This window comes from Bos grunniens, chromosome 17, assembly GCF_055505025.1.
Source record: "Bos grunniens cultivar Pamir isolate PY7600 chromosome 17, Bosgru_T2T1.0, whole genome shotgun sequence".
In the NCBI taxonomy this organism is placed as follows: Eukaryota; Metazoa; Chordata; class Mammalia; order Artiodactyla; family Bovidae; genus Bos; species Bos grunniens.
Window position 1 is genome coordinate 57,468,783 of NC_141181.1, and position 23,156 is coordinate 57,491,938.

General features: G+C 43.6%; 1 protein-coding gene and 1 non-coding gene across 21 annotated transcripts in view; one reads left to right on the plus strand and one right to left on the minus strand.

The window, feature by feature from the left end:
• Window positions 1-23,156, plus strand: part of VSIG10 (V-set and immunoglobulin domain containing 10) — a 73,668-nt gene that overhangs the window by 16,492 nt on the left and 34,020 nt on the right. For 8 of the 20 annotated variants that reach the window (XR_015144550.1, XR_015144551.1, XR_015144553.1 and 5 more), the window contains exon 1: window positions 14,075-15,489. Coding sequence is in view for 16 of the 20 variants with exons in the window: in XM_086347969.1 (XP_086204095.1) it covers window positions 14,890-15,489 (600 nt within the window). In the remaining 4 variants the exon portion in view is untranslated. Of the gene's footprint in view, window positions 1-1,768; window positions 1,885-3,473; window positions 3,535-6,142; window positions 6,369-14,074; window positions 15,490-23,156 lie in introns of those variants that run through there. The other 12 variants (XR_015144552.1, XM_086347979.1, XM_086347985.1 and 9 more) reach the window with 3 other exon arrangements.
• On the minus strand, window positions 21,454-21,525 carry TRNAK-UUU (transfer RNA lysine (anticodon UUU)). The gene has a single exon. It is a non-coding gene; the product is annotated as a tRNA-Lys (tRNA).

Consider the following 23,156-nt stretch of genomic DNA (forward strand, 5'->3'; position numbering starts at 1 on the left):
CTTTTAAAATTCAAATTGACTATAATGTAAGTAGTTTAGGGAGCTACATGTTTGGCCTTGCTATGCTATCCTATGCTAAGTCACTTCAGTCATGTCCGACTCTGTGCAACCCCATAGACGGCAGCCCACCAGGCTCCCCCGTCCCTGGGATTCTCCAGGCAAGAACACTGGAGTGGGTTGCCATTGCCTTCTCCAATGCATGAAAGTGAAAAGTGAAAGTGAAGTCGCTCAGTCGTGTCCAACCCTCAGCAACCCCATGGACTGCAGCCCTGCAGGCTCCTCCATCCATGGGATTTTCCAGGCAAGAGTACTGGAGTGAGGTGCCATTGCTTTGGCCTTACACACTGACTTTGGACTCCTACATAAGATATGGTATATTCTTCTTCTCAGTTTCCTGTGAGAACCCTTGACTATGATTTTACATCTCAATTGCTGTCATCATCTCTGTAACTCAACCCCTCCTCCACCCACAAAAATTCTAGATAACCCCCCTTACACAGAAATATATGTACATATATATGTATATACACACACATACTATCTTCCAATAACCTTTTAGACTAAGATAGAGTGGTTCCCACACTCATATTTTTGCTGAAAAAACTACCCCTAAAATGGTTCTTTGGAGAAGATATATGTGCCTGAAGGAAAGAGATGCAAGAACTAATGGAGATGGGGGTAACAGGGAGGATAAACTGGGAGATTGGGATTGATATACACTACTATATATATAAAATGGATAACTGATGAGGGCCTACTGTATAGCAGAAGGAACTCCACTCAGTGCTTTGTAATGACCTATATGGGAAAAGAATCTGAAAAAGAGAGGACATATGCATATGCATAACTGATTCACTTTGCTATACACCTGAAACTAACACACCATTCTGAACAAACTGTACTTCAGTAAAAGTGAAACAAACGGGACTTTCCTGGTGGCCCAGTGGTTAAGACTCTGCACTCCCAGTTCAGGAGCGCAGGTTCAATTCCTGGCTAGGGAATTAAGATCCCTCATACCATGTGGTGCAGCCAAAAAATAAAATAAGTTTTAAAAAATTAAACAAAGAAACAAAAAAGAAGATTTGGAGAACAAAGAAACTGGTAAATATATGGATAAATATCAATGTGCATCGATTATAAAAAGCAATAACAGGACATTCGAAAGAAGGATAGAGATCATGGTTAACTCTAGGGCAGCAGCATCCAATGAAATAAAAGTTGAGCCACATATGTAATTTAAAATTTTTCAAGTAGTCACTTTTTAAAAATGTGTTTTTTTAAAAAAGCTGGTAAAATTAATTTTAATATTATATTCCAGTAAACTCAATGTACCCCAAAATATCACTACTTCTACCACAAAATCTGGTGTGATTGCAAGTGGGCTTTGAAGTAACTTCTCTTTGAAGTCTAAAATGTACAGCATTTGGACTGTGCACTTCCAATGCAGGGGACACGGGTTTGATCCCTGGTTAGAGAAAATCCTACATGTTGTGTGGCATAACCAAAAAAAGTAAAGAAAAAAAAATATATATCATTAGTAAGTGTCGGCGGGCAATGGTCAGCTGACATACTGTTGGCAGGAGTAGAGAGTAGTATAACTTTTTTGATGGGCAGTTTGGGAAGATCAATCAAAATTTCAACTATTCATGCTTTTTTATCCAATAATAATACCTCTCCTATAAGACTTTTTCCTGCAGGAAATCTCATGAGGTTCATAAAGCCTGAACATTGCTGTGAAGCCATGGGTGTTCATTGCTTTGTAGTTTGTGATAATGAAAAAGAGGAAGCAATTTAAATGACCATTGAGTGGAGGATTAACCGAATTACGGTGAAGCCACAGTATGGAATCATCATAACTACAGAATACTGGGCAATCTTTAAAAGGTATTAGCTGAACCTAAATATAGTGACAGGAAGCCAGACACAAAAGGCCATAGATTATATGATTCCACTTATATGAAATATTCACAGTAGACAAATCCATAGAGACAAAAATTAGATTAATAGTTGCCAGGAGCTGGGGTTGTAAGGGGAGGAAATGGGAAGTGACTACCAGTGGATATGAGGTTTCTTTTTGAGGCGATGAGGATGAGCTGGAATTAGTGGTGATGTTGTACAACCTTGAGAATTTATGAATACCCACTGAATTGTACACTTCATTTAAAAGGGTAAAAAAACAAAAAAAGCGAGCTGCTTAAAAATATATAGTGTGTGATCTCATCTATGCTTTAAAAAAAATCTATTTGTTTACATGTTGTATATAATGTGTGTACAGAAACACACAACTGGAAGCATGCTGCTGCTGCTGCTGCTGCTGCTGCTAAGTCGCGTCAGTCGTGTCTGACTCTGTGCGACCCCATAGACGGCAGCCCACCAGGCTCCCCCGTCCCTGGGATTCTCCAGGCAAGAACGCTGGAGTGGGTTGCCATTTCCTTCTCCAATGCATGAAAGTGAGAAGTGAAAGTGAAGTCACTCAGTCATGCCTAACTCTTAGCAACCCCATGGACTGCAGCCCACCAGGCTCCTCCGTCCATGGGATTTTCCAGGCAAGAGTACTGGAGTGGGGTGCCATTGCCTTCTCCGAACTAGAAGCATAAATAACACTTAACTGTGGTTTTCTTCAGCGAGAAATCTAAAATTTAAGAAGATTTGTTATAGGGACTTTTATTTCCCACAAGTGGACTAAATTATTTTAAATTAAAGATTTATAAAATTTCCCTTTAAGACAACATAGCTCTTCTTAGGTGACAAGCAAAAAGCATTTTAAAAGATAGGAGACTAAAGTAATCCAGATCATTAGTATGGTCGTGTAGATTATTTAATATATAAAATGTAGAGAAAATTATAATTTTTATAATTGTAATTGAAAGTATTATAAATTGTAATGTATTATAAACGTACATACTTATAATGTGATATTTACTATCCTATTTTATGAATATTATTGCTGAGGCAATCTGAGCACGGGTTGGAAAAGAATTTCCAGACAGAGTGCATTTCAGAAGGGAGTGAGTTTTTTAAGAACAAAGAGCAGAGATAATGTGAGCACTCTGAGCGCAGGGGGCTGACCTCCTGACAGAGCACGGAAAGCCAACTTTGTGTGGGTTAGTAGCCACTTTTTATAGCCTCGAGACAAAATCCCTCCTGGAAGGCTGCCGTTAGGTGGCTGGTTAGGCTGCTATAGGCTATATAAGGTGTTTACTGAAGTGGGCATCTTTGACTAATTTGGCATAAGAAAGCTTGTTGCTAATGATCAGGGGCTTTTGACAACAGTTACAAAGGAGCTCAATTAGCTTTGGAGGTGTCCTTGGTTCTGGGCTCCATTTCTGTGGCCTTGGGGCAAGACTCAACAATTATCTTTTATATAATTATAATATTATCAGTATAATAAATTATAAAATAAAATAATATTATGTATATTGTGCATGTCCCAAATGACATAATGATATTTATTCAGCTTTCTTCTTTGCCAGGTTCCATGCTAAGCATCTTATAATGATTTTCTCTTATATAATCCTCTCAACATATCCTAAGGTAAGGGCTATACTTATTATTCCCATTTATAGCAGAGGAAACTGAGGCTCAGAGAGATCTCTTAGGGAAGCTTAGAAGCAGTGGGATAGAGATATAAATCCAAGTGTGTTTGATACCAGAACACAGGGTCTTATCCTGCATCCAGTTAGAAAAGATTGGAATGCAGACCAGGGAATAGCGAGCATAAGAAAAGTGAAATGCCAGGGAGTGTTTCTCAGGCTGTACATGGGGAATGGGGGCTAATCCATTGGAGCCTTGGTAATCCAGACCAGGTGACATCTGGTGACCCCGGGCCTAGATCGAAGGTGCTGGCCCCACTCTTTGTGCCTCATTGCCATGTCTGCAAAATTGAGGAAATAAGGACTTACTGTTTACAACCAGGCAAAAGGACCTCAAGCCTGTCAAGATCAAGAAAAATAAGGATAATGTGAAGTTTAAAATTTGATGCAGCAGATATGTTTACACCTTAATTATCACAAAGAGAAGGCAGACAAACTGAAGCAGTCCCTTCCTCCAGATTTGACAGTGAAGAAGCTGAAACGAACCACGTGTGCTGGTTTGAACTGTATTAAAACTTTAAAAATTAAAAAAAAAAAATGAAGTCACTAAGGAGATAAATGTTGAGGACAAGAGCAGTGAAACTTACCTGTGACTTTATATAAACTGAAATGAAGATGACCCATTAAAGATGATCAAAAGACAAGCTGAGCCTGAAGCAGGGAAGATAAGCAACTCCTGGGGAGGCCAGATGTCCCCTGGAAAGGGACAAACTGAACTGATTGTCAAGAAGATAGTTTTGGGCAAACAAGGAACATCATCAAGATTCCAGATCTTTGTGAGCATGAGTTGCCAAAATAAATCCTCTCCTGAGTGCTATATTCAGTTTTGCCATTTGCTTCTGTTGGGACCAACACTCTATTTGTTCACGTACCATTTACTGAGGGCTTCCCGGGTGACGCGAGTGGTAAAGAGCCCACCTGCCAATGCAGGAGACTTAAGAGATGTGGGTTCAATCCCTGTGTGCGGAAGATCCCCTGAAGGAAATGGCAACCCACTCCAGTATTCTTGCCTGTAGAATCCCACGGACAGAAGAGGCTGGTGGGCCAGAGTCCATGGAGTCGCAAAGAGTCAGACGCGACTGAAGCAATTTGGCATACCATTTACTGAACATCTACCAAGCCCTGTGCTAGACTCTGAAGGCAGAGACATGAATGAAACATTGTCCATGCCTTTAAGGAGATTCCAGACTGGAGCAGGAAGACAGACATGGAAAGTGATTCTCACAATTCAGAGTAGCAAGGATTCTGATATGAATTTCCACAGAGTGCTACGCGAAGGCAGAAGAAGTGTATCTGTCTCTGTTGTGTACATTAAGGAAGACTTCCTGGAAGAGGTGACCACTTGAGCCCAAAGAATTGCTGGAAATTAGCTAGGTGGAGAACAAGTAACAAGTAGTAAAGAGCAAGAACATGGGTAAGGGATAAGGAGGTGTAAAGAGTACACCACAGTGTTCATTGTCAGACATGGCTGGAGCTATGGGAATGAGTGTGGGCTCCACCAGGGGAAAGCCCACTCTGTGTTTTGTTCTGCTTTGTTACTGTAGTATCCAGCACAGTGTCTGGCACATGCTTCCTTCTATTTCCACAAATGCTCTATATCCTGTGAAGGTACCCACCTGGAACCCCTGACTCTCCAGAACCCAGTCAAGAATAGAACTGCTAAGTTACAATACAAGGGCATAGAGTTCATAATGGAGCAAGTATTTTTCTTACTTGGTGTCTCTGTATTCTTACTGATATTGTGTGTGTGTGTGTGTGTACACTTGCTCGGGTGTGTGTGTGTGTGTGTGTGTGTATATATATATGTGTATATGTATATATATACACATATATATATATTTAAAAGGTCAGAACTCCAGTGAGGAGTGTAGGAACAGAGGGAAGAGATGGAGAGGGAAGAGATGGGGTCTTCATCTTCCCTTCATGGGGTCTTCAGTTATTCAGTGTGAATAACTTAAGGGTGTACATCTCTAAAAGAACTTTGGCAATAAACATATCTACTGAAAAGTGAAATTTCACATTTCTTAGAGCTTTGCCTTTTGGAGATCTCCTATTTGTAAAAATACAATTTCATTGCTATTTGACATTGGAATTGTACAACAAAGAATGTTGCTCACCATCCGTTTCTACAAGGATTAAGTCATTAGCCACTCCAGTGATTGACCAACAGTGCATCCTGATAGGAATTCAGGATGAAAAACAGGATGGGGCTCTCTATGCTTTGGAAAACAGGCCCCTTAGTTAGGGTGTATTTTTCAGGATCAATTTTAATGAACCCAGATTCTTACATCTTCCCATACATAGTAAAGCACTAAAATCATGAACTAAGATACCTGTTCCTTATGACTAGCAATCATCATTTTACTAAGATATATGCTTGACTGCACGTATTCCCTCTCCAAAATCATACATATATTGGCCTCTCCTACACCTTTGGAGCAGTTTCTCAGAGTTACAGAGAGATACTTTCTCAGACTGTATTCCTCAGTAAGATCCCTGAATAAAACTGAAACTCACAAGTCTTTACGTTTTCTTCTTTCTGTCCACAGAATGGTCAGAAATACATGTTGAAAAGAAAGAAGAGGTCTAGGGAAGTTAAACTTAAAAGTAACTTGCTTGTCAAGAAGTTTAATCTTCTATCTCCCTTCTATGTCCAAAAATGCTCTATATCCTTTGAAGAAGGTTCCACCTGGAACCCCTGCCTCTCCAGAACCCAGCCAAGAATCCGAACTGCCAAGTTACAAAACAAAGGTCATAGAGTCCATAATGGAGCAGGTAATTTTCTCACTTAGTGTCTCTGTATTCTTACTGATGTTTTGTGTGTGTGTTTGTATATGCTTAGTCGTGTCCCATTCTTTCTGACTCCATGGACTGTAGCCCGCCAGGTTCCTCTGTCCATGGAACTTTCCAGGCAAGAATACTGGAATGGGTTGCCATTTCCCACTCCAGGGGATCTTCTCAACCCAGGGATTGTCTCTCCGGCATTAGCAGGCAGATTCCTTAGCCCTGGACTACTTGGCAAGTCCCAGATATTTTACCCAGGTCTAATAAGTTTAGTTGTCTGGGTTCTAAGGTAGAGAATATATAAAGCAGTAAATTGACTGGAGCAAGAACAATTATATCAGTAGTTATCAATTACTGAACATCTATTGTCTACAGGGTACTTTACTGGCACATGCCTCATCAAATCCACTCAATAACCCCCGGAAACAGAGGCTCTAAGAGCGGGAAATAACTTTCCTAAAGACACAATGAAATGTAAGCAAATCTGACAGATAGGAAGACCCAAACCCAGTGCCTAATCCGCAGGAGGAATTAACAATGAAACAGCAGTCTGGGGCCATTCTGTGTGTGGGATAAGCTCTTCTAGTTCCCACAGTTAGCATGGTAGCCAATGTTCACATGCAAAAAAGCTCATTCCTGGAATCGTTATGAGAAAAGATTGCATTGTGTCCACTGTGCTCTGTTCAGAGTAAGAGAACTGTGTTACATTTCAGAAATAACAGAATTTGGATAAGTGGGTGAGTTTTGGCTTTGTCCACGAGCTTTGACCTTGAGCAAGCTGCCTAACAACTCTGGGCCTTGTTTCCTCCCCTGGATGGTGAAGGTTATTGTTTGAATCAACAATCTCTGAAATTCTTTGAGTTCCAGGCAACTTGGGCCAACTCCTATCTCTTGGAAGACCTTGGCTGTCGAACCCGAAATCCATTCAGGGCTGAGAGCGCCACCTTGTGATTCAAACTTGTGAGTGAGATTTTTCACTTCCTGTGCCCAGCTAACCCAGTTGACAGTTCCAGTTTAGACCTGCAGGATGGTTTTTTCCCCTAACTCCTGGAAATTGCTTTTTAAAATGTTGTGAATATGTCCATTTTCCTGGAAAGAGGGTATATAGTTTTCATCCAACATTTCTTAGTCCCCCCTTTCTTCAATCGAAGTTTTTACTACTGTCATTGAATGTGAGGCCCAGAGCAGAAGTGATTCATTCGATAAGCATGGGCTTGAGGCTATGACTTTGTTTGGAAAGTTATTTTATTTCTCTGAGCCTCAGCTTCCTCATTTATAATATGTAGATAAGATTAGTGCCTCCTTCTGAAGTTTGCTCAAAGGATAGGAGAAAATCCATGGAAAGTGTGCCTGGCAAGAGCAATTAGTATATATTATGAGGAAATTTTCTCAAAACTCTTACAAGAGGGACTTCCCCAGCAGTCTAGTGGTTAAATTCTGCCTTCCAATGCAGGGGGCATGGGTTCTGTGCCTGTTGGGGGAATTAAGATCCCACATGCCATGTTGAGCAGAGACAGGGAATTCTCCCAGAGAGGGAATGCAAAAATCTTAGAGTGGAATCAGGCATCATACACTTTGTATTTGAGAAATGTGATAGAACTTATGCAGCACACAGGAGAAAGAACCAAAGCAAACAAAGATCAGATGCTGGGACCCTAAGAGGTTGGGAATTCCTGGCTACACAGCCAAAGGAGTGTGACTTTGGAAAAAGAAAAAATAATGGCATAAAATGCTACTTGACCACATTCCAGGCAAGTGCCTTGGCATACAGAGAGCCCAGTCTAAGTGAAGAGAGGCAGGCTTTTGTAAAATGCCAGCATCTCAGCCTCACAGAAAGTGAGAACAATCTCTTTCCAGAAGATGTGAGTGGAATTATGGTTGAGGCAGAGAGGAAATTAGAAAAGAGGTGCCCCAAGTTCTCTGAGTCCCTTCATAGCTTCAATGTCTGTTGAATGGCCATCACGTGATGAATGGGTTAACACTATGTGGTTATCTCCGTACACTGGAATATAATTCCACCATAAAAAGAAAAGAAGTACTGATACCCGCTACAACATGTTTTGCTAATTGAAAACATGCTAAGTGAAAGCAGCCTATTGCAACATATTCTTTGATTCCACTTATATGAAATGTCCAGAATAGGCAAATCTGTAGAGAAAGAAGGTAGGTTAGTGGTTGCCAGCGTTTGCCTGTTGCAAGTGGAAGGAATTGAGAGTCATAGCTGAAAAAAGTCTGAAACTGATTGTGCTGATAGTTGGATAACTCTGTGACTATACTAAAAAGTTATAGATTTTAAATGGCAGATTGAAAGTATGGCATATGAAACATACCTCAATCATTATGTTGAAAAAAAATTTTATTGAAAGTCACACATCTGGGTAATCCTAATAGATGGATCTTCTATCATTACCTGGGCTTCCATGGTGGCTCAGCTGGTAAAGAATCTGCCTGCAGTGCAGGAGACCCAGGTTAGAGTCCCTGAAAGAGGAAATGGCTACCCACTCCAGCATTCTTGCTGGAGAATCCAATGGACAGAGGAACCTCGCAGGCTACACAGCCCAAGGGGTTGCAAAGACTTGGACATGACTGAGGGACTTTCACTTCACTATCATTACTTCCTATCATAAACTTTGAAAACAAGTGTTACTGGATATATAATATTTCAATGGGTGCATATTAGGTAACCAGCAAAGACTAGTCTCTGGAAGTTGCTGGGTCTGGTTGTCTTTGGGGAAGAGGATAGAAGCCTGGGGGAGGTGGGCAGATGACTTACTTTCAAGATATAACTACATTATAAAAGTGCTTGGATTTTGTTTGATTTTTTAAAATTAAAAATCTTATTTTTATTTTAATTTAAAAATTAAAGTCTTATTTTAGGCTGTTCTGGGTCTTCATTGCAGCGCTCAGGCTTCTTACTGCAGTGGCATCTCTTGTTTCGGAGCATGGGCTCAGTGGTTGTGGTGCTCAGGCTTAGTTGCCCTGCTGCACATGGGATCTTCCTCCACTGGAGACTGAACCTGTGTCCCCTGCGTTGGCAGGCAGATTCTTAACCACTGGGCCACCAGGGAAGTCCTGATTTGATTTTTTCGTCACATCTATTGAAGTATCTCTGTTCTCTGTCCTGTCTATGTATCATTTCTCCCTTCATTGTTTTGTCACTTTCCCATTTTTTTCTGCATTAAAAAAATTTGTGGTAAAATACACATAACATGGGACTTCCCTCGTGGTCCATGGCTAAGAGTCAGCGCTCCCAACGCAGGGGCATGGGTTCCATTCCTGATCAGGGAACTAGATCCCGCATGCTACAATTAAGAGTTTGCATGCTGCAACTGAGACCAGCACAGCCAAATAATAAATAAATAATATACTTTTTAAAGTATACATAACATAAAATTTACTGTTTTGAGAATTCCCTGGTGGCCTAATGGTTAGTATTCTGGGCTTTCACTGCCATGGCCCAGGTTCAACCCCTGGTTGGGGAACTGAGATCCTGCAAGCTGCACGGTGTGGCCAAAATGAAAAACTAAAATAAAATTTACTGTCTTAACCTTTTAAAGTGTGTGGTTCAGTGGCATGAAGTACATTCGCATGGATGTGCCACCATCACCACCAACTATCTTCAGAATTCATCTTGTAAAATGCAAATGAGAGACAAATTAAATATCTCCTCATTTTCCTATTTACCCCCTCTCCCCCTTTACTTTCTGTGTCTAGGAATTTGACTTCACTGGGTACCTCTGAAATAACTGGTATCATACCGTATTTATCCTTTTGTCACTGCCTTATTTCACTTAGCACAGTGTCTGCAAGGTTCATCTGGACTTTTTTTTTTTTTTTAAGCCACTAGCATTTTATTAATTTTCCAGTTTAAAAAAAAATAGTTATCAAAAACACACAAAGTCTACTTTTAATACAGAATTAAGGGAAAAAAGCAGGAATGAAAACTCCCTGTAAAATGTCATCACAACTTTGCATTTAAAAAATCATATATTGGAACTCAGCAGAAAATACTAGAAGTTTCTAGTGATGATGGTAATTACTTCTGGATGACTATGGTTACATTTTATTTTCTCTTTTTTCCCCCATTAGTCTAGAATGAGCATAAGATGCCTATGTTGATAATCAGGAACACAGCAAAAGCTATTTAAAAAACAGACAACTTTGGGGAAATGCTTCATCAAGCTTTCTCAGGGTACCTTGAGTTTGCTAGTTTTTTCTGACCCCGTGGATTCAATACATTTGTAATTGTCAATCCATATGTCCGGATTTGGAATTAAGAAGATAACAGTTATGTTGGCCAACAGATGCACTCAATAGGTGAGGGTAAAGGAATTTCCTGGTGGTCCAGTGGCTAAGATTCCATACTTCCAATGCAGGGGGTTTGGGTTTAATTCCTGGTCAAGGAACTAGAGCGCACATGCCATAACTAAGAGTTCGCATGCCACACCAAAGATCACAGATTCTGAGTGCTGCAACTAAGACCAGGTACAGCCAAATAAATTAATTAATTTAAAAAAAATAGGTGAGTGTGAGAGCAGAGAATAGGACTTCTTTGTTTGTTTTCCCTTGGTCACACACATGCAGGATCTTAGTTCCCCGGCTAGGGATTGAACCCATGCCCTCAGCAATGAGGGTGGCTGTCCTAACCACTGGACCACCAGGGAACTCCTGACAACAGGAGTTTGATGGGAAAATGTATTCACCTGAGGCATCTGATACAGCTGGCTCCCAGGCATTCTCCTCCTGGGTAATCCTGGCAAGTTTCCCACCTTGGAGTCATCTCATAGGAACAAAGTTCCAGTGGTACAGGCTTGGGAGAGCTGACTGTGCTTATGGCTCAGTAACTTCACAGGGATAACTTGTAATTGGCTGTTGTGGAAATATTTACACTATGGAAACTGACAGACACTATACTCTCTTCTCACTGCCAGGAGTGATTCCATGTTCACCAGCACATGACTGGGCTCCTTTCACCCCTTAGGATGAGTGAGTCTTCCATCTCTTGTCAGTCCCTGGTTAACCCTTTCTCAGGGGACTGGTAGGATATTGTCATCCGCCTTTTAGTACTTCTTGAAGCAAGGGGTTCGGAGCCAGACCCCAGGGCCAGGCTGCTACTCAAGCTATTCCTGACTGGCCCATCCTTTCTTGAGCCCCCAAGAGGTTAAACAGAAAAGCAGGTTGTTGCTAAGAAACCTTTCAGCGTTACCTCTAGGGAGGGGACTTGGCAAGAGGAGTAGTGGGGCAGAAATAATAGGTGGCTGGATGGCTTCAAAGACCCAGGATGCTTCAAAGACTGTTGGCTCTGGAGTCAGGCAGGAGCCCCAGCACAGTCCTCCCACCAAGACTGATCAGGATGACACTGCCTCAGATATATGTTCAAATCCAGATTCCCCCTTTAACTTGAGATGTAAATTGGTTTCTCTGAGCCATCTGTCAATTGGAAATTTTAATGCCAACCTCTTAGGGTTGTGCTAAAGATTCAATGAACAGACACAAAGCACCTAGCATAGAGAGAGTTTTTTCAATTCTTAGGAGGTGAAAATGAAAGAAAACAAAAGTAGCCATGCATAGCAGCCTGAGCTAAGAGGTGTTTGAGCCTCATGTTTAATATCTAATTGTGCGATTTAAAAGTCCTGACAGGTTCTGACAGGGTGCATCTCAAATAGAAACCCTAAAGCGATGCTTTAAAGACTGAATCCCTCACTTTATTTTCATGACAATCTCATGATGTAAACATTGACCATGGGGCTTCCCTGGTGGTTCAGTGGCAAAGAATCTGCCTGCATTGCAGGAGATGCAGGTTTGATCCCTGGGTCAGGAATATCCCCAGAGGAGGAAATGGCAACCCACCTAGAGAATCCCATGGACAGAGGAGCCTGGGGGACTACAGTTCATAGGGTCACAAAGAGTCAGACACAACTGAGCACGTATGCAAATACAATAAACATTGACCGTAAGGTACAGATAGCGAAACTACGGCTTCGAAAGACTCCTATCTTGCTAGAGACCCCATAGTGAACCCCCAACTCACCCCCAACATCACTGTACTAGGTAGGGCATTTTCTACTGTCCAGAGTGGCCTGGAACACAACCGGATGTTAGGGCAGGGTGTTTCCTAACAGGTCCTCTCTCAGAGTCAGTCACAGCCTTGCTCAAACCAGAGAGAGTGGGTGTTACCTGCACCAGCCCTGTCCCAGCTCTGAGTGGTCTGGAGGCTTCCTTTGAGCATTGCTTAGGGGAATGCCCATGTCTGTTGGCCTGGTGACACCCAAAACATCCAGAGTGTAAAGAAAGAATTATTGCCTGCCATTCCAGTTCTACAAGGATCAAGCCATTAGCCACTACAGTGGCCCATGACAGTGCACCCTCCAGGAAATTCAGGATGGGAAAAAAAAGCAGGAAACGTTCTGTGCTTTGGATATACAGCCCCTTGAATAGTTAAGATGCCTATCTAGGGACTTCCCTGGTGGTCCAGTGGTTAAGAATCCGCCTTGCAATGCAGGGGATGTGGGTTCAATCCCTGATCAGGGAACTAAGATCCCACATGCTGTGGAACAACTAAGCCCTCACTCCACAATTACTGAGCCTAGGTGCTTGAGTCCTTGTGCCACAACTAGAGGGAGAGTCTGTGTACCCCAAGGAAAGATTCCGCATGACACAACTAAGACCCGAAGCAGCCAAAAAAAAATTTTTAAGATGCATATCTAGGGAAAATTTCAAATGACCCCAAATTCTTGCATCTTTTCATACACAGAAAAAAACATTAAAATCGTTAATTTGATATGTCTGTTCTTCATCATTAGCAGTAATCTTTAGAAGCTTGACTACTTGTTTTTCCCAGCAAGAAAGTTCATATATAACCTGGCTCATCCCTTACCTCTTCAAGCGGTTTCTCGGTGCTATTTGAGAGACTGTCTCTATGGTTGTGATCCGCGGCTGTGCACTTTTCTTTCAAGTCAACAAGACTCTGTATAAGCGACAAGATTGGAACTTGCTTTGGCAGGAATTGGAGTCAGACAGACACGGGTTCCAGTCCTGGCTTTACCGCCAACTGGAGCTTAATCTCCTGGCTGTACTTTCTCGGTGAAAATGGGATTGAATGATTTTTAGGTCCAAGGGTTGGAGGGAGGGACCAGTGAGATTAAGTTTCTAAAACTGCTTTAGAAAAAAGCCCCAGCTATGCAAATATGAGGTGCCTATAATCACTGTTGTAAAACATTGTGTAGGAGGTTGATCCTTCTAGGAGTGGAAAACTGGGTGTAAGAGCAGTGTGTTTGATTCAGCAAATATACCAGGAGGGCGTGCTCTGAGCAAGTTCCCTGTGAGGCACCAGTAGGGTCACAGAAAATTCCAGACCCTCAGCTGAAAAACTTGCCCCCTATTGATTTTATTTGTATCTTGTTAACTTCAGGTGAGGATGTGAGATGTCTGTCAGAAAAGTTTGAGGAGATGTAATATCAAAACCAATGAACTCTCATTTGTTTATTTAACAAATATTCATTGGGTGGTACCTGAGGTAACAGGTGCTAGGAATACAGGACCTGTGCGTCCAGGATAGACTTAACTTTCCATCACCAAGTAAAAGATGAAAAACAAAAGGAGAGGAACGAGGAAAACTTTCAGGAGCTGGCTGAAGACATAAAATCATTGAACAAAAGAGGGAGGAAAAAAAGGGACTGTGCAACTTTATGTCTCAGTTCGTGGGCAAAACACATTTTTATTGGTTTCAAGAGGATTTCCTGATGGAAGAAGTATTTCAATAAGGGGTCTTCCGGCAACAGAATGAATGATTTTCTTAATAGCATTGTTTTCTTTATTTTTTCCCCAACAAAAATTTACAATGAGATGATGGGGAAATTTTCAAAGATAGAAAAGTTGAAAGGATGGGAGCTCTCATATATTCACCTCCTAGTTAATTCACAGTTAATATTTCACTATGTTAGCTGCAGGTTTTTTGTTTGTTTGTTTGTTTGTTTTTTAAGAGTAAGTTTCTGTTAGGCTGTTTCAAGGATCATCTCTTCCTCAGGATGTCATAACCGCATTTTCCCTAGGACAGAGGATGGGTTAGGAGTGTGGCAGGAAGAGGGGGATTTTAGTGTGGGAATGCAGTTCTCTGGGAACCAGACTGGATGGGGGGGGGGGGGGGCGGGGGACGACTAGAAAAAACAAAAAAGCTCCCAGCACCCAGTTCCGCTGCCCTCGCGCTTACTGTGTGGTCTCTGCCGGTTAGCCAGAGGACCAGAATCTCGTGGCAGCTCTTGGCTGGAAGTTCTAAAGGATCATCTTTCTCCTGCTCCAGACCTGCCGTCCTTCTGCAAAGGGAGAGAAAGGCAGCGATGGCGGCCCAGGAGTCCGCCCGGGGGCACAGGGAAACAACTGGGAATCCCTAGAACAGCTAAACCGAGGGGACCGTGAATTCTGCAGCTTGGCACCAGCCCGTCCGAGTCGAGACGGTCCTTCGAGTGCCGCAGCCTGAGCGCCCGGGAGGGAGCAGCCGGCGGGTCGAGTGGGGATGCCGTCCTGCGGCAGCTGCAGGGCTCTGCGCCGCCCAATTTCCCCGCGACTCAGGGCCGCTGTCCCGGGCGAGTGGGCTCGGGGAGGGACCAGCCTCGGCGCTCCGCCCCCGGCCTGCCCCGACCCGACTCGGCGCGCCCGGGCGCGCGCCCTTTGCATAAAGCCCTCCTCCTCGGCCAAGGTAGAGGAAGTTGGGCTCCTGCCTGGATGGGAGGCGGGAGGGAACTCAGCTCCTGTTGTTTTCCGTCAGCGGGAGTGGGTGGCGGGCGCAGGGGGCGGGGTGCGCCCTCCCACCACGGGCTGGGCTCTCGGGAGGGACAGTGGCGCTTGGAGCCCGGCGCAGCTTCTAGCCCCTGACATCGGGCTCACCCCAAGCATCCTTCCTGGGGGCTGCGGAAAGTGGAGCTACTCTGCCGTTCCGAGGACTTGGGAGGAGTACTGGGTACCCCTGGGGAGTGCACATCCAGCCGAGCCGGAGCTTGAGTTTCCCGAAGGGCCCCTGCCCGCATCTGGGGCGAGATGGCCGCAGGCGTCCGGGCGTCCGAGTCCTGGGTTCTCGTCTGCTTCGGAGCGCTGCTGGCCCGCTGGGTCGCCGCAGGTAAGGGGAGACGATCTGGAGGCAAAAAGTTGATGCGAGGCAACGGTGGGGAGGGGAGAGCCGGGGACCGAATTCCCTCCGACTCCCTGGATCCAGTCGTGGCCGAGGCCTCGAAGTCGCCCTGGGAGGGTCTTGACTTTCCTGCTCGCAGCTCAGCTTTTTGCAGGAAGGAATTTTACCGAGCCCTTGATAAAGGGCAAGACATCCCTACCCTCCTTAGAGTGGGCAGCAGGCGAGGCTGCAAAGGGCCTGCGGAGGTGAAAATTGGGGAAACTGAAGATGGAAACGTTGAAGAGGTGTGAAATGTTTATTTTTATTCTTTTTTTTTAAAACGGCGTATGTAAATTCGTGGTTTGGTTTTACGTGCTGCGCTGGTTCTCAAACTCGAGGCTCCTTCAGTTTCCTCTCCTCTCCTCCCTCTGCCCAAGGTTGAACTCGCCTTGCACCTGTAACCTGTGATTTCCCTACTCACTCCCGCAAGCCGACCGGTGTGGACTATGGCAAAATTATGCTTTTCTCCATTACTGAAAAGAAACGAAAAAACTTTTACTTTGAAATAATTTCAAACTTATAGGAAACTTCCCCTACACTTGACATTGCCTCTTACTCTTGATATGATTGGCGAAGAGTCTTAACTTGCTTCATCTGTGATCTGCCTTGGAGCAATAAAGAACAGACGGTTGCTTACAAAAACATTTTGTTGTTGCTGTTGTCTTGTCGCTAAATCCTGTCTGACTCTTTTGTGACCCCATAGACTGTAACTTGCCATGCTCTTCTGTCCATGGCGTTTCCCAGGCAAGAATACTGGAATGGGTTGCCATTTCCTTCTCCAGGGGATCTCCCTGACCCAGGGATCAAACCCATGCCTGCTGAATTGGCTAGCAGGTTCTTTACTACAGAGCCACCAGGGAAGCCCTTACAAAAACATACAGAATTTTTAAAAGGTTGAAAAAATATTTTTGAACTTAATTCACCAGTAAATGCATGTCTTTTGCATTCAGGGCAGTGTGACAAGCAGTGAGAGGACCTGAGGTGAGGGAAGGGAGATGGAGTTTGCCAGAATACTTACAGAGCCCTATTTTCAGGAGTCACCCAGTCCAGTGTGGTCTGCTGATCTCTTGTAGGTGCCTAGAGGAATTGCCCGCTGTGAGCTTCCCAGCAGCAAGTGCCAAAAGTTCCTAATTGTGAGGTTCTCACAAGTTTTTGTTTTGCTTTCTTTTTAGCAATTATTTAAAAACAATAAAATTCTCATAAGCTAGATTTCTAGTTTAGGTGGGAAAATCTGAGGATCTTGCCGCTCAGGGCCTGCTTTCCCAATGGAACTGAGTTGTGGTCACCCGTTTTCATCTAGGATAGGTGACTTCAAATTTGTTCCCCGCTCCTGGCTGTAGTATTAATACTAATGCTTCCCCCTGGCCCACTGAAGTCATAGACATGACTGGGCTGGCACCTCCATATGGAGGGGTGGTCACTGTGCTTTGGGGAGGAGAAGTGGATATACCGTCTCCAGTCGGCTGACCCTCAGAGTTAAAGGTGATTGTGTATTCCCTACTTCCCAGCTGTCTGCAGTGTTTACTGTACTGTGGATATCAAGGGCCTGGGGACCTTTCAACCCAGAACCCTGGGTTGAAATCATCATTGTGGAATGAACTGGCTGTAGCTCTCCACACGAGGATGTTTCCTCCATTGCCATGCCCAGGTATTTTGACGCCCAGGTCAAGTTCACCTTTGTGTACAGTGCCGGAGGGCTTTCCTTGCTTGATGTATTTTTGTTCTTTGTTTTTCAAGCTGGGAGTTGTTTTGGGGGAGAAAACCATCTTTCTCCTGTCACTTAACTCCAGACAGTGTTCAAGGCCCTGCTGTCACCTCAGGTTGTAAATCTGGGATCATTCTTGAGAAAAGAATAGGAAAAAAAAAAATAACTGTTTGATATAGTCCCAACTCTGTAAATGTTAATATGATGGCAGCTTTGGAAAAGGGTTGTTTATATTGTTTCTTCCTCTGGTACATATTCTTCTTTTTTTAATTGGATATAACTGTTAGTTTCTACAGTACAACATTGTGAATCAGCTATATATATACATATATCCCTTCCTCTTGAGCCTCCCTACCACCCCTACCATCCCACCCCTCCAGTCCATATTCTGAATTTAAGGTTGGGGGACTTTCAGGGGCCCTCTGGATACCTTATGGACCACTTCTAGTAACGTAGAATGTCTCACTCTTCTGGTTGGGAGACCGAGTAAATTCCTGTGACCTGGCGCATCGAAGATCTGAATGACAGTCCCATCTCTCCCAGTGGCTTTTGTGGGAGCTTAAGTAAATCACTTCGGAGAAGGCAATGGCACCCCACTTCAGTTCTCTTGCCTGGAAAATCCCATGGACGGAAGAGCCTGGTAGGCTGCAGTCCATGGGGTCGCTGAGAGTCGGACACGACTGAGCGACTTCCCTTTCACTTTTCACTTTCACACATTGGAGAAGGAAATGGCAACCCACTCCAGTGTTCTTGCCTGGAGAATCCCAGGGATGGGAGAGCCTGGTGGGCTTCTGTCTATGGGGTCGCACAGAGTCGGACACAACTGTAGTGACTTAGCAGTAAGTAAATCACTTCAGCTTTCTGGACTTAAGTTTTCTCAGCTATAACATGAGGTTTAGGATGATTAAGCATGGAACCAGTGCACCCTCAAGGACCACCCATTCCTTCTCCCTATCAGACATCACTAGTTGATGGCTATGTTCTTCCCTACCGAGCCCTGACTCAGCTTGTCCTGAACTCAGCCCTCAGGACTGAGGGCTCTCTAAGGTCACCTTCAGCGTCAGTGTTTAAAAAGAATGGAGTGAGGAAAGCCAGGAGAAGGGAAATGCCTTAAAATGGTGTAGTTTGTGGTTATGTCATTCTTGTCCTTGGAGGAAAAGACAGTGTTAGCTCAAGTTCCAAGACTAAAGTTTCACCAGGGCTTTTCCAAGGCTTTTTTTATTCCTTTGCCAAAGGGCCTGGGAAGGGCAGGTCTTCAGGTCTCACTAACACATTGTTGCATCTGTAATTCTGCAGTTTTTTTCTCCTCACTGGGGATTCCACTGACAACTTGGGTTCCCAGGCCTAACTATTTAAAAATAATTCTCACTTGTTTTTTAAAGTGATTGTTTTGAAGTGTTTCTTGCTGTTTTGGAATCTCCATCATTAGGTCACATTTTCTGCCTTCCAACAAGTGATTAGAATTTATTTATTTATTTATTTTTTCATTTTACCCTGGCTTCGGGGAATGGTGTAGCTACAATGGGAGAGTGTGGGAACATGCTGTAGCTTCAGCTGTCCTGTGATTTTTCAGAGGTAGCCCCTTCCAACCAGATAAAAGCCCAAATACAGATAACGGTTACTCTTTGTTTTATAAAAGAGAATGAGTTCCAAAGGCAGGTAACAATTTTTTTACAACCTAATTGAGATATAATTTACTTACATACTATATACTTTACCCTTTTAACTGTACAATTCATTGGTGTTTAGTATATTCACAAGATTGTGCAACCATCACCATTAGTTCCAGAACATTTTTATCACAAAAAGATGCCCTCTACTTAAGTATTAAGTCTCTCCTGGGCTTCCCTGGTGGCTTAGTGGTAAAGAATCTGCCTGCCAGTGCAGAAGACACAGGTTTGACCCATGATCCGAGGAGATCCTACATACCATGGAGCAACTAAGCCTGTGTACCACAACTGTTGAGCCTGTGCAGTAGAGCCCAGGAACCACAACTACAGAAGCTCGTGCACCTAGAGCCCATGCTCTGCAACAAGCGAAGCCACCACAATGAGAAGATCCAGCCCTGCAACTAGAGAGTAGCCTCTGCTCACCGCAACTAGAGAAGGCCCAAACGCAGCAATGAAGACCCAGCCAAAAATAAATAAAATTTTTCAAAAGTCACTCCCCACTACGTGCCTCTGCCCCCAGACAAGCCACTTCTCCAGCCCTAGACAACAGCTAATCCACTTTCTATCTCCGGAGATTTATTTATTTGGACATCTCTGTATGTTTGCCTATTTGGACATCTCATAATTGGAATCACAAAATATGTTGTCTTTTATGACGGCCTTCTTTCACTTAACACAGTGTTTTCAAGATTCATCCATGCTATAGCTTTTGGCCTTTTTTATGGCCAAATAATATTACCATTATATGGATATACCACATTTCATTCATTCATCAGTTGATGGGCATTCAGGCTGTTACCACCTTTTGGCTATTATGAATAATCTGAGCATGCATGTACAAGTTTTTGTGTGGACAAGTTTTCATTTCTCTTGGTCATATACCTAGAGGTAGACTTGCCAGGGTAGAGTCATATGGTAGCTTTACCTTGCGAGGAAATATCAAACTGTTTTCCAATGTAGCAGCACCATTTAAAAATCCTGCTAACAATGTATAAGGGTTCCAGTTTCTCTACATCTTTGCCACACTTGTTATTGTCTTTCATTTTAGCCATCCTAGCAAGTGTGAAGGAGCCTGGTGGGCTGAAGTCCATGGGGTCGCTAAGAGTCGGACAGGACTGAGCAACTTCATTTTCACTTTCACTTTTCAAGCATTGGAGAAGGAAATGGCAACCCATTCCAGTGTTGTTGCCTGGAGAATCCCGGGATTCCAGGGATGGGGGAGCCGTCTATGGGGTTGCACAGAGTCGGACACTGTTGAGGTCCTTTAATGGACCGGAACCTGGTGGTCCGGAGTTGACGATAAGAAAGTAAAGGAAAGAAAGAGGCTGATATTCCTTGGTTTGCACAGAAAGCCAATAAAGCCCCTGGCACAGGGCTTGCTCTGTTCACAGAGGCTTCAGGCGCCCTCTTGATGGGGTGAAGGCACAGAGCGCCTTCTCGAGATGGTCTTAGAAGCCTGGGCAGGAAAGTGAACTCAGAGGGCCTCTGTGCTCCAAAGAAATAGCCTAAGAGACAGAGAGAAAGAGAAAGAAAGACATGGGGACTAGAGCTCTGATGGAGCAAAGGTGTTTTATTCAACATTGTGTAGGTATTTATACTGTCTTACAAGATAGCTGTTTTCAGCAGAGATAAAGTCAAAACTTCCAAGTTATCAAGAAAACATGAGGTCATCCATATGAAAGAGAGGGTTGTAAATAACCACTTTTACCATATGGTTCATAAACAGGAAGAGGGTACTTACCACCGTATAGAAAAACTAACGAAGGAAATGCCTGGATTCCTTAGTCCTGGGAGAGGCTTGCCTCTCCTCTTAATTTCTGAATATTCAGGAATTAATAAGGAACAGAGAATTCCTGACAGATCCAAAACAGCACACAGGAAGCCTCCTGTTAAATGCTTCCTGACAGGACACGACTGAAGTGACTTAGCAGTAGCAGCAAGTGTGAAGTGTTAGATATCTTATTGTAGTTTTGATTTGCATTTTCCCTAGTGACTAATGTTGAGCTTTTCATGTGCTTATTGGCCTTTTATTTATCTTTCGGAGAAATGTCAATTTAAATCTTTTGTTCATTTTTACATTGTCTTCTTATTGTTGAGCTTTGAGAGTTTTTGTATATATATATTCCACATACAAATCTCTTCTCAGATGTGATTTGCAAATATTTTCTCTCAGCTTGTGGGTCTTCTTTTCACTTTATTTTTTTGTATCCAAAATGTGTTTATTGGGATGGTTTCCCATTCATCTTGTTTCAGGGTGCTTTTTAAAAAATATTTGTTTATTTATTGGCTGTGCTGGTGTGGGCTTTCTCCGGTTGCAGTGCGCAGGCTTCTTATTGTAGTGTCTTCTCTTGTTGCGAAGCACAGGTTCTCGGGCACCCTCAGGCTTAACCCAAAGTCACAAAGATACATTCTTTTGGTTTTTTTTTCTAAGTAATTTATAGCTTTTATCTAAGTATTTTATAGACCATATAGATCTATGGTCTATTTTGAGTTCCTTTTTTTTTTTTTAACCTCTCTGCCTGGCTTGCAGAATCTTAGTTCCCCAACCAGGGATTGAACCCAGGCCACAGCAGTAAAAGTGCTATGTCCTAACCACTGGACTGCCAGGGAACGCCTGATTTTAAGTTAATTTTTATATGTGATGTGAGGTAAGGGGTCCATCTTCATTCTTCTGTGTGTGGACAGCCAATTGTCCCAATACCACTGTTGAGGGCAGTTTATTTTGTAATGAAATACCATCTTTCACAAAACCCCAGAATATTCACATACTTTGAAAACTTCCAGTGTGGTGGAAAAAGCACTGAATGGAGCAAGAAATCTAGACTCTGGTCGCACACTGCTACCTTCTCATTGTAGGACTTCAGGCCAGCCCACTTCCCTTCTTTGCATCACAGTTTTCTCATCTGTTGAATGTGACAGCATGAGTAAGACTGGTTCTGCCCGTTATTCCTGCGCCTGTGACCTCTTTGTATATGGGTGCTGATTGTGGAGGGGGCTGAAATATTAGGACATTTCTCAGCAAAATGGGCTGCATTCGCTTCTTGTTACCTGGTGGCAGTCTTAATGCCAAATCAGTTGCCTGAGCATTTGTCAGTCTTGAATGCGCATCAGGGTCACCTGGAGGGCTTGTGAAAATGCAGAGTGCTACCTCCCACCCCACCCCTGGGTTCTGATTTAGATGTTCTGGGTGGGACCTGATAATCTGAATTTCTGACAGTGCTGTTGCTGATATGCACTTTCCATTCTGCCTGGGAACACCAGCTTCATCTCTACCTAACTAGTTCTTTCCTGACCGTCAGATCTCAGTGTGGCTTCCTAGAGGAAGCCTTCCCTGTCACAAACCACAGCTAGACTTAAGAGCCCCTTCTCCAAGCTCCTATCATGCTATTTATCACACTGCATCCTAATTGCCAGTTTATTGCCTGTTTTTTTTTTTTTTTTTGCCATGCTGCATGGCATATGGTATCCTAGTTACCTGACCAGGGATCGAACCCATTCCCCTGCAGTGGAAGTGTGGAGTTTTAACCGCTGGACTGCCAGGGGAGTCCCTATTGCCTGTTTTGTCTGTCATTGGCTCCCCAGTGCCTAGCTCAGAGCATGCCCCAAAGTCCCCACTCTGAGCCCATTCCTGCATGGAGCTGCTGAGTGGTGTTGCATTGTACCTGAGATGGAGAAAGACAGAGAGCAGCAGGAAAGAGGAAACAAAGCCAGAGCCCTCTTCCTTCCACCACTCTGGATTTCTAGGCAAGTAAAGCCACTCGGGTTCTGTATCAGCTATTTATTGCCACAATAATCTGTGTAACAAAGCATCACAGAACGGCAATGAGTGCTTATTTCTGAAGGGCCTGGGAGTATTGGACAGTTGGCCCTGCTGTTCTTGCCTGGGCTCACTCATGTGTCTGGGCATCAGGTGAGTGGCCATAGCTGAGAGGATTGAGGCAGCTGGAGTCCGCACCATGTATTTTTCACCCTCCCCTGCTACCTAGCCCAGGCACATGCATCTCAAGGTGGTAGCAGAAGGTGAGAGTGAGCAAGCCCAATCACACCAGTGCTTTTTAAGTCTCTGCTTGCAACACATTTGTTAACACCCCAGTGATCAGAGTAAGTCACATGGTGCTACCAGAGTCAAGAGTAGGAGGGCTCTGTGGAGTGACATTGTGAAGGGCATAGACAGTGGAGGAGGGGCTTATTAGGACTGTTTGCAGCTGTGATCCACCACAGGTTCACTACTGTCAATTACT